The following is a 12,207-nucleotide window of genomic DNA, read 5'->3' as shown; positions in this document are numbered from 1 at the left end:
AGCTGGTTGGTGGCCCAAAAGAAAGTCTATTACATATGCAAGCATTTATTACTTGACAAATTATCTAACATTATTAAAATATATATTGAAATTTCTTCTGTATAGTACAATAACTCTCTTATAATTTCATGATGCAACAACAAAGTGCTTAAAGCTGGGTAACTTATATAGTAATAAGGTTTATGATTTCAGTGCCTGGGGTACCTAAACAACACAACGTCTGGGTAATGATCTCCTGGATGACGTCACAGCTTGCTTGGCGACCAGCCAGCCAGGCCCTATTGATGGGCTGCAGTCCTAATGGGAAAGGCATAGTTTCTGAGGATAACACACACATGTATGCACACACATACTCATGTACACTGTTGAAAAAGTATGCAGCTGTCAACAATTGTCTAATGATCCTATCAATGAAAGGAGAATTGTTATCCCTATTTTTTAACAAAGTATTTTATTTATATTTAGTGTTTAGCTAGTAGGTTAAACAAATTCAAACTTCTTTGTGATCAAGCTTATATCTTCTTTCTTTTTTCTGGAAGGATGAACAGAAAGTAAATGTAAGCAAGAAAAACAAACTGAGAATAAAATCCTATCAGGAAGACCTATCCAACCTGAGACGCTTGTGTGGGAGCTGGAGAGACGGCTCAGTGGTTAGGAGCATTGCCTGCTCCTGCAGAGGACCTGGTTACTGCCCAGCACCCTCACCGTAGCGTACAACCACCTGGAACTCCAGCCCCACAGGATCTGATGCCTCCCTCTGACTTCCATGGACACCAGACACACAACTGGTACATAAACACACAGGCAGGCAAACACTTAAAATAAATAAACAAATATTTTTCATTACAGATTTATCAAAATCCAATTGTCATCCCAAATTCAACAGTTTTGTCCTTTACATATACTTCAGACAATAATAGTGACCTAATTTAGAGCCATCGTGAGGATTAATGTGCTTTACAATGCTAATCATAGCATAGACAACGACAGCTCATAATAGGTATAAACATTCTTGCAATGACAAATAAGCGGAGCCTCTTAGTTTGAATGCAAGCCACTGGCTATTTTCTAAAATAATGCTAACTACAAAACACCAATAACTCCTCACATAAAGACACAAGCTAATTAATAAGCATCTATTTTCTAAAATCTCAACTGTCTTTAAAGAAAGCAGAATGGATGTCACAGGCAGCAAACATAATTTCTGATCACCCCCACCAGAAGGTGGTCTACCCACCCACTAACGATGAGCACTGGGTTGATTACTGTCACCATTCCCATCAGAGGGGTTATGCAACTTCCTGGGCCACCTGCCACTCAAATGGAAAAGCAAGGGGAGTCTAACAAGTGCAGTGTTGAATTCAGACATTTCCCATGGTGACCTCTGCCCTTAACACCAGAGTTACACTCTTCAATAACACGGAGTCAGTATCGGATCACTTCTGTCTCCTTTCAGCTCAGCTAATACGCTTTTCACCAAGAACTGTCACATCCTCCAGATGCCAAAAGCAACCAGAAACCCCAGCTGAAAGCTGAACAGCAGCGGCAGTCACAGTTCTGGGAACTGAGACTTTTGGACGTTCTTCTTTATAAACCTCATTCATCAAACAGCAGAGCCATTCCATTCAGTGATGGCATTATGGAAGTGCTCAGATGGAATACAAAATGTGTATGAATTGGCTTAAATTCCCTACAGGAAAGGAAGAAATTAACCAGGAGGAAGTGCAAAGAAAGAATCCTAGCTATGACTCAAACATGGCATTAGGGATTTGTCATAAAGTGTCACCCTTGGGGTTCCCTACAAAAGGTTTCCAGGGTAGACGTCTACCAGAATCAAATTCAATTATATTTATTGTACCTACCACACACTTCCTGCCTATTCAAGACAGGAAGAAATGTTCAAAGATATTCATACAAATTCAGACATCCCTTATTAGGATTAGCTTATACCAAAGTCACATCCCTGGTGCTACAAGTCACAACATTAAAGAGTAATTGCTCAGTCATCTTTTCATGAGTGACTTATCAAAGCCAAGGGCTTTGGTAAAGGTTTTTAAAGCAAAAGACAAGGCTTTTTGGCGTTGTTGCTTTGTGAATAAAGTGGCTGTTTTTTTTTTTTGCTGTAGACTTTTGCTGTAGCTAACTCCCTTTCTGTTACATATTTGGCAATTAATTTCCTAGTTCAGAACAGTTTCCCGCTGCCAGGCCTTGTTCCTCTCTCCTAGGTAAACGCAGAAATCTGCCTTCCTGCAATTATCTTAATCAACAGGCATTCGGTCCTGTTTAGGGTCCAGAAAAAGAGAATCCCATTTAAGATATTCATAGATCTTCAAGGACATTACTACCTGCCCAAGCTGCTGCTCTGGTTTTATCCCACAACACCCACGACCAGAACGACTGATAACAGTGTAGCCCAGACCTGATAATTTAAAGGCCTGGGTCTCTTCTTTGCTTAGAGCAGTAAGTCTAACTCCAGACCTAGGCCAGTTAGAAACTGCAGTGTCAGCTTGCACTCCCACCAGCAATGCAGGAGTGTTCCCTTTACCCCAGAACCTCTCCAGCATAAGATATCATTAGTGTTTTTGATCTTGGTCATTCTTACAGGAAAATGAATACAGCCCCTTTGGATATCAGTATGGTGATTTCTCAGAAAATTAGGCCAAACCTTCCTCAAGACCCAGCAATACCACTTTTGGGTATATATCCAAAGGATGCTCAATCATGTCACAAGGCCATGTGCTCAACTATGTTCACAGCAGCACTGTTTGTCATAGCCAGAACCTGGAAACAACTTAAATGCCCCTCGACCAAAGAATGGATAAGGAAAATGTGGTATAGTTACACATTGGAGTACTACACAGCAGAAAAAAATAACATCTTGAAATCTGCAGGCAAATGGATGAATCTAGAAAACATCACATTGAGTGAGGTGACCCAGACCTGGAAAGACAAATATCATATCTACTCACTCATAAGTGGTTTTTAGACATAAGGCAAAAAAAAAACAACCTACAAATCACAATCCCAGAGAACCTAGACAACAATGAGGCCCCTAAGAGAGACATACATGGATCTAATCTACATGGGAAGTAGAAAAAGACACGATCTCCTGAGTAAACTGGGAGCATGGGGACCATGGGAGAGGGTTGAAGGGGAGTAGAGCAGAGAAAAATGTATAGCTCAACAAAATCAATAAAAAAAAAAACTTCACAAAAAAAAGAAGAAAGAAAGAAACTGCAGTGTCTAGTGTATGTGCTTATCTGATCCAGAGCCGTCAGCTTTCCCCAGGTTGCTTGGTTACCCGGTAGCCTCTATGCATGCTGAGAGAAAAGTGGCGCGCTGATTTAAACAATCTGTGCTCTGTTTATAATTTTACTGAAAATAAACCTTTCATCTACCTTTTATCTACTACTCTTATAGTGCAGTGCACTAACCTTCCTCTCTAGAACCCCGATTATTTAATTCCTTTCTTAACTAACTTTCTCACAGGGCTCTCGCTCTCGCTCTCTTTCTGCGTTTGTGTGTGTGTGTGTGTGTGTGTGTCTGTCTGTCTGTCTGTCTGTCTAAACCCTTATCTGATTTCCTATGGGGCAAAAGAATTCCAGTCCTGGAACCTGCTAGGGCTGGGGAATTGCTGGTTTTGAGGATATATATTACTGGGAACATTTGTAATGGGTAGAACAAGAATGAAGAGAGAAAGATGGAGAAAAATAAAGAAACATGAACAGATGATTCCCATTGAGTAGACTTCTTTACCCTCAGACTTCAGCCCAACTCAGCTCATCCTGGCATCTTTAACTGAACCCCATTACCCTGGAAATCAGTGTGTGTGAAGAAGTAACGGGTAAGAAGCTGACAGTGGGGTGGGATCACGGAGGGAGAGTGAGGGGTGGGATGCTGACAGTGGGGTGGGAACAATGGACACAAACAACAGTTTCTACTGAGCTTATGAAAAAGATTTCAAGATCTACTTATTTTTCACTTATAAATTAAGTTGCTTATAAAAATATAATTTGAGCAAGGAAAACTCATTTTGCTTGTTTGCCTTACTACAAAGGACAGGGAACACACAAGTCTCCCTATACCACCAGTTCTATAACTCTATGTCTTAGGATATTACAAATAAACTATGGACAAGAACATAAAGGAATTAGTAATAATCCTGCTATGCCTCTAATCAGTAGAGCTACCTCAATGGGGACGGGAGGGTGGGGCCAATATGAGAATGTAAGGTGGAGAAAGAAGGAAAGGCACAATGCAGAAGAAGAGCCAGATCCCAGGAGAGCTAGCTGGCCATTGGGTTTAGACAAGGTGCAGTAAGTAGTTAGGAAAATACTTCCAGTTATCTCAGGTCTGCTTGGCCTTGGCCTATTTACAAATGGTTGGCTCACAGACACAGACACAGACAGACAGACAGACAGACACACACACACACACACACCTAAACAATAACCCTCCACTCCTTAAACAATTATACAGACTCCAGGCACAGCCATATTTGGCCTATCCTTAAATATTCAGTCTTGCAATTTGAACGCTGGCTCAGAAGTTAATAGCATGCACTGCTCTTGCAGAAGAACTGAGTCAGGTTCTCAGGACCCACACTGTGCAGTTCAGAACCACCTAGAACTACATTCTAGGGAATACGATACCTTCTTCCGGCCCCAGTGGGCAACTGAACTCATGTACACATAACCCCATGTGTATACACACACATAATTCTTCAAAAAGATACCACCCCTTCTGGTCACATACAGGGACAGAGGCACATTACTGATTGGAGAGGCTGATAAATGACAGTCTGAGGAAACCATGGAGCTGCAAGGCATCTACAGCAACACATATTCTCAAGGAGGAAAAGAAATCCATCCTCGGGTGTCTGTAGGAGGCATCAAAGGCCAAGCCCGTGTGTCACCCAGTTACAGACAAAGGGAGTAAACAACCCTGACAGCAGGCTGGACAGACTGAAGGCACAAGGTCAAACCAAGGACCTCGGTCCTGAGACCTCCCACCTTTCCTCCTTGGCAGGTCGGATTCAACAGCTCCGTGAGCCACTGGATTTCCAAGACACGATGTTTTAAGGCAAAGCAGCGAGTCTTATATGGCTACACCAGACATCTGCATCTACACTGCTGTAGGCGAAATGGATGCAATGAATATTGACAAAAAACAAGACTCCATTCTCACCTTCTTTGCAGCCAGAAAAGGGCACGTGAACTAGTTCTGCATCTAAGATCTTAAAGCCCATGAGAATAACTCCAACTCACTTCTCATCACATTCTTCAAACCTTGATGTCCATCATCACATACTTATTTCTGAGACATCTTCATATTCCAAAAGCAACTGATCTGTGTAATGTGAACTGACACCTCAGCCTGGTCCTCACAAGAACACCCTCCTTGCAAAGGGCTTTCATGCAGCTTCCTCCCCGGCACCACCTGAAGGTCCATTCTGATGCCAGGAAAACAAGATCACTCCCCTTCCATTCTTTCCCCCACTACAGGAGACTGAATCCAGACTCTTGTGCATGCTAGTCAAGTGTTCTACATACCAATTTGCATCCACAGCACAGCCCTCTGCAGTCCTTCTCTGTCTAGTAGCTCATCACGTAAGGATTCCCAACAAGCACAGAGAGCAAGCAAGCTCAATCTCTTTCTTTCACTCATTAAAAATAAATCCCATGGGGCCCAGATTTAGAACACCATGAAAAAGTTAAAGCAAGAGAGGGAGGCACCCACCCACACATCTCTCCATTCAGAGGCACTATTCCGCAGTTGCTGGAGAGTTTATAATTAACATACTCGCTTAACTTGCAACAGAAATTTCTCGATTCTCTTGTAATTTACACAGGAGTATGACTGACCACAAAGTTAGATCACAGGTAGGATCAGTACCCCTGGCTGACTCCAAAGGCCTTCTTGGTGTTCCTCTCTGGTTTTCTGCATTCACCCAGTCTTGGGCTGTGGCAGATGCTGGCCTAACTCAAGTACAAGCAGACAGAAGGTTGCTCCGAACCCTTCACTTACTTCCAGAGGCCCAGCTGGTTACCAGAGGCTCCGTGAACTCTATACAGTGGATCTCTGAAAATATGAGATTGCATTCCCACCCATTTACTATAGTGTCTTCTAAAGATGGCTGCCATCTGTGTGCTACCTAGTTTCTGTTTCTTTTCCTACCTGCTGCCAGCCTAGGATTTAAGGCAAAGATGTGCAGCGAGAGCCATGTGCACCCCTACCTCTACAGTGAAGATAGCTACCAGAGGCAGGACCATGTGAAATGGTGAGGGTGGCAAGAACATGTCATCCCAGCTCCTGGGAGGTGGAGACAGGAGCTCAGCTGTTCAAGGTCATCTTTGGCTTCAGAGGAAGTTTACATTCAGCTGGAGAATGTGTCAAAAACATCAATTACACCCCCCAAAAAAACCCTACAATATCAGAACAAGAAGTCTCCTTCTTTGACAGAAAGGGGAACTGAAACTCAGAGAGAATCCTGTCCAGGGCTACACTTATTTCCTGATAGTAAAAAGAGCAAGCCACCTCTCAAACTCTCAGCTCAGGCATCCGGTCTTGTAATTCCAGAGACAGGTCAGAGTTTTCCATCTGCTAGAGAGAACTGCAAAGATCATGCATGACTCCTGATGTTTGCAACAGTGCCGGGATATACTGCATCAACCAACAGCACAGACCACCTCCAGAGTGGACATGCGGGTCAGACAGGGTTAAGCAGCACCTGCACTAGGCTACCCGGCTTTGCTATCTTTCTTACTAGAATGACCATTCAGCTCCCAGAATATGTTCCTGCAAGAGTTGGCCAGGTGAGCACAGTCCTTCAAGATGGACATGGGGCCTGTGAGATGAAAAGCGTTTGATACAAAACCTGACAAGTCAAGTTCAATCTCACATAAAGAAGGAAGGAAGAAGGGAGTTCACAAAGCTGGACTCTGACTTCCAGGTACATCCCATGGTATAGGCATGCCCCACACACCTCTTCCTTGCTCCCCCCCCCCACACACACACTCCTTTCTTACCCCTGCACATAAATACATACAAATCTTAAAAATAAGTGACTGGAGTAAGGTGAGTCCAAGGTACCCAACTCCTGACTGACCGTGCCCATTCCCTAAGATGAGCAGGGTTCGAGCTGCCACACCCCCCTGTAGGAATTCACTGTGCCTCTCCCCTAAAGAGAAGGGATGTTAATGAGCTTAAGGTAAGACAGTGAGTTGTGAAGGACCTAGAAAAAGATCTGCTTTTTTCCTGTTTTCCACCAAGAAGACTATTAGTAAAAATAAAAAAAAATCTCCCACTGCCTTCAAGGTAGTTATATATTATACTAATAGTTAAAACATAATAAATACAATTTATGCATTTATTGACAGTTTTCACTGACTGTTTTGTACTGCATAGAAGGATCAATCATTTGAACGCTTTTCATATTAGCTGTATTGTATAAAAGGACGTTGTGGACAAGTAAGCCTACAAACCCATTCCCCGAAATCCCAAGAATCAGGGCAACAGGTTAGGAAAGCTGCAATTACACCCACACGAACACACACAGTGGGCACTTTGCACGCAGGGACTTGGGGGCAGACAGTAAACAAGCAGAGGGCCACTGAGCATACTCCTACACTTCATAATTTGGGGCAGAGGACTCGGTTTCACAATGCCCAGGCTGCCTTCAATGTGCTTTATAACTGAACACAGCCTTGAAATCTGGGACCTCTTGCCTCTACCACTCAAGTGCTAAGATTACATGTATGCACCATCAAATCCCACATAAATTCTGTAGTCTGTTGTTTTCATGTTCAACATGAAGTCACAATTACAAATTATGTTTGACATCTGGGCAGAGAAACAGCAGGGACAGCAGGGCATAGCCATGTGCCATAGGATAAAGTACATAAAGAGGAGACAACATAAGTCAGGTCACCTGATGCAATTTCCCTTAAAGAATACAGATGAGCCCTCCTGAATCCTCCGGGCCCACAGATGCTGGGTTACAGGGCACCATGCCTGGTCTTCTCTCTTTTACAAAATTAGGTGAATTTACGTTTGTCTGTGTGAGTATGTGCCACATGTGTGCCTAGAGACCAGGAAAAGGCACTGGAGCCCCTGGAGCTGGAGTTACAGGAGGTTCTGAGCCGGCTGACATGGGTGCTGGGGAGAGCAGCAACTCTCAACCACCGCCCTGTCTCTCCAGCGCCCTCGACTGTTCTTCAGTGAAGCGTCTGTGTCTAGACTTGATCTGGGCTGAGTGAAAGGAACAACAGGGAGCAAAGACACTGGCTCACAAGGGTGTTAGATTATGGACCACGGGCACAGTCCAGGAGGCTCACCTCAGCACTACCACTCCAAGGTCACAAGCCGACACTCTGTGGCCACTGAGTGTCAAATCCAGGCTCTATAATGATAACAGGCTTGAAAACGCACACGGGTTGTCGGAAGTAAGTGAAAAGCAATAACGTGAGGACACTATGATCACGGCCTTTTCAGCTGAGCCTTTCCTACCTCTCAGCATGAGACGCAGCCCAGCACCAGGGCACCTGTCCACCCACACCCCAGCAAACACTCTGTACTCGGTAACACACATACCTGTCTACCCAAACCCTGGCATACACTCTGTACTCAACAACTCAGCAATAGATAGACAGACAGACAGACACAGACACAGACATACACACACACACACACCTGCCTACCCAAACCCTGGCATATACTTTTGTACTCAGGAACAGACAGACACACACACACACACACACACACATCTGTCTACCCAAACCCTGGCATACACTCTGTACTCAACAACTCAGCAATAGATAGACAGACAGACAGACAGACACACACACACACACACACACACACACCTGCCTACCCAAACCCTGGCATACACTCTGTACTCAACAACTCAGCAATAGATAGATAGACAGACAGACAGACACACACACACACACACACACACACACACACACCTGCCTACCCAAACCCTGGCATATACTCTGTACTCAGCAACAGACACACACACACACACACACACACACACACACACACACACACACATACAGGTTCATGAGTCAAACATCGACTCCTCCTTCCTGCCCTGCCCACCTCACCCTCCATCCCACCGCAGTCTATCGGTCACAGCTGCACCCAAACATCCACGCAGCACTTGCCACAGGATCAGAGTCCTACCTCGTCCCTGCATCCCTCATCTCAGCCGCAAAGTCCCACACTGTGCTAAGCACCAAATGTTTCCCGAAAGCATGTTGCAGAAACGAATGAACGAAGAGGTAATGGGGAGGAAAACTTCTGATACTGAGCACGTGAGGACTCCATTTAAAATGGCCACATCTTAACTTTCAATGAAGAGGGAAAAATCACCTCTCAATCCTGATCTGCACGTTATATAATAAGTTTAAAAGAAGAAACTCCATTTTTCCATTCCATATCTTAAATTAGACAAAGGTCAGTGGGGAACGCTGCACTACACGAAGAAGCCGGAGCTTCCCTGAAGAAAGCGGTGTGGTAAGGAACGACCCACTACCATCTGCCTTAGCTGAGCAGGCAGGAGTGGCACTCACCTGGTTTGTTGCCTTCCCTCTCATGGCCAAGCTGCCCCTTGGTGTTCACACCACACGTGTAAACCTCTCCATCCTCCAGCAGGAACACGGAGTGGTTTCCTCCGCACGCCACTTCCTTGATGCTTCTGTCTGACACAAAGCGGCACACCTGGGGCTCAGCCACGATTCCTCCTCGCAGGTTGGAACTGATGCCTGGTTGGCCCAGAGACCAATACCCCCAACATAACATTGTTCTTATTTTTCAGAAAGTCATATAGCCTGGAAGACAGTTTTGTTTTTAAAAAAGGGGGAATAAGGAAAAAAAATTTTAAAAACAAGTTTTAAAATGTCAGAAGAAATCAAGTAACAAATTCATCAATGAAAATAAAATAACCCTCCCATGTTAGCAAAAAATGTGATAGTTGAAGAAAATGTAACAAAATCCATTACTTTTGTGACAATTAAAAATGGTGCTCATCACGTCTTGCATACTAAAACACGTTAATATTGTCAAAAGTAGCTACAAGTCATAAAGATGCTGTTTTGCATTTTATTAAGCACTTAAAATGAAATTTTAAATAAATCTCCCTTACAGCACTGAGTGAACATGTCAATGGCAGGAAGCAGACATTCTGCACACCACTAGGCAGAGATGGGGCAAGCTCACCTCATACTTTCTCAGTGTCCCTTCCTTCTGCACGCTCTCTACCTTTTTAAAAAATTGCTTTTATTTGACCAACCTGTTAGATAGCCCTACTACTAGCTCCATCACAGCATGTTGTCACTTGAGACAGTGAGGAACGAGGAAACAGTACGCTCTGGCCGCTCATTCATCACCAACACTTGAGTCATGCTTCCTACCTGAAGGCAGGCCCTCTGCAGCAATCAGCACCCCTGGGCCTGCTTCTATGGCATGGGCACTCCTCTGCCCTCTTCCTCCCCCTCAAACAACGCCTTCTGATGGCCAACACCCTGAACAGACTGCAGACTAACAATGGCTTCGTCCATATAGCAGGACACCAACTCTGACTGACTGACTACTGCAGACACTAGATCCCTAAGTTTTAAAAATATGTCCCCACAAAAACATGCTTTTTCAAAAAAATAAAACCAAAATCTTCTCCCTATCTACCAGTTCATACACACCAGGTGGCCAAATGAGGTGGAGTCCTCCTATTGCTAAGAGAAACACAAAATGGTGGGCCTGCTCTAGAGAAGGGTGGGGCTGTACTAGAGAAGGATTGGGCTACTCTAGGGGATATTGCCCCCCTGTAGAAAATGATGTGGCAGTTCATCTTTTTGGCTCTTACTGTCACTAGTTAGAAATGTCAAGCAGGTGACTCCCCACTGAAGAAAACACCTAGTGAGAGAAAGGTATAGAATTTAGAAAAGAAGGTAGGAAACCCCAAGCATGTCATAAAAAGCAGAAGGATGAAGGCAGGCCAGTGGTAGAGAACTTACCTAGCACTTACACAAGACCCTGGGTTCAACCCCCAACATTGGAAACACAAAGCAAGGGTGGGACGGGTTCCTCCTATTTTAAGATGCCAGGGGAAGAGGGAAGACTGAAGCCTGTAACATGGCCATACGCTTGGCCACACACTTGGCCAGTACAGAGTGGGAAGCAGTGGATTTGAGAACAGTCATGCCTGATGTTCAGTTTGATGCTGCCTGCTATTAATTTTTCGAATCCCAAACTGTCAAAGTAAAAATCCCTAGACTAAGTCTTTACTAATATATGGAAATTCAGAACCTTGGCAGCGGGTGGGCGGGTTATGAAAAACCAAAGTTCTTCCTGAGAACTGAAATGAAGACTGAGGGCTGTGAGGAGACCAGGAATTTCAGCAAATGATTATAAGATGTGTGTTCAAACACTGCTCCCTGCCCGAGGGGTTCTTGACAACTGGAGAAGACACCTACTCAGCATAGTTTGTTATTTAAATCACTTTATTTGGATATGAAAGGGAATCTCCCAAAGACCAGCCTTAGGGACATTCAGGTTACATTTCAATTTTCATATATGTTTAATAATTAAATTTTCTTTTCTAACCACTTAAAGTTGTATTTCCCCCAACTGAGAGTCACTTTCAGATTCTCAGGAAAGCCTGGGGACATCTAAGCTGCACCGCACACATTACAGGGGTCCTACTTAATAAAAGGAAATGTCAGTCTCGTTATGAATTACAGGGTTAGGCACAACATGTCAAGAACACATCACCAACCAATCCATGGGAAGAACTGTGCTAACATCTGAGGGTCTAGGGGCACAAAGCAGGCGCCTTGCTGTGCAAACGCAGATCTTAAGATGGGCAACTCCTTTCTTCAACATAAAGCAATGACTACAGATTATAACCCAATGAAATAAATTGTTTCAATCCTTCTTAACAGTATGTCCCTAACGACGTCCAAATGTAATTTCACAACTGCACTACAGCAATCTTAATTTAGTCTTTGAATTTTTGAAAAATATAAAACTGAGCTTAAGTCAATGTCTTGACCAGAAAGTATTGCTTCTTCTCCAGAATTTAATATGGTATGGTGTCTATCAGTATAGTATAAACACTATGGTATGGTGTTTATGAGTAACTAAAAAATTACTCAGCTTAAGTTTTACGGCTTTTTGTTTTGGTTTAGTTTGGTTTGGTGTTTT

The 12,207-nt window shown here is 43.8% G+C and overlaps 1 protein-coding gene across 1 annotated transcript in view; it reads right to left on the bottom strand.

Annotated features, from left to right (window-relative positions):
- Herc3 (HECT and RLD domain containing E3 ubiquitin protein ligase 3) overlaps positions 1-12,207 on the bottom strand; it is a 101,748-nt gene that overhangs the window by 79,645 nt on the left and 9,896 nt on the right. The window contains exon 2 of the mRNA XM_048439637.3: positions 9,579-9,836. Within this exon, the coding sequence (XP_048295594.2) occupies positions 9,579-9,807 (229 nt within the window). The 5' untranslated portion in view covers positions 9,808-9,836. The remainder of the gene's footprint in view (positions 1-9,578; positions 9,837-12,207) is intronic.

Source organism: Myodes glareolus, chromosome 6, assembly GCF_982192425.1.
Source record: "Myodes glareolus chromosome 6, mMyoGla1.1, whole genome shotgun sequence".
Lineage (NCBI taxonomy): Eukaryota > Metazoa > Chordata > Mammalia > Rodentia > Cricetidae > Myodes > Myodes glareolus.
Note: the sequence above shows the minus strand (reverse complement) of the source record. Positions and strands in the feature narration are given on the sequence as shown.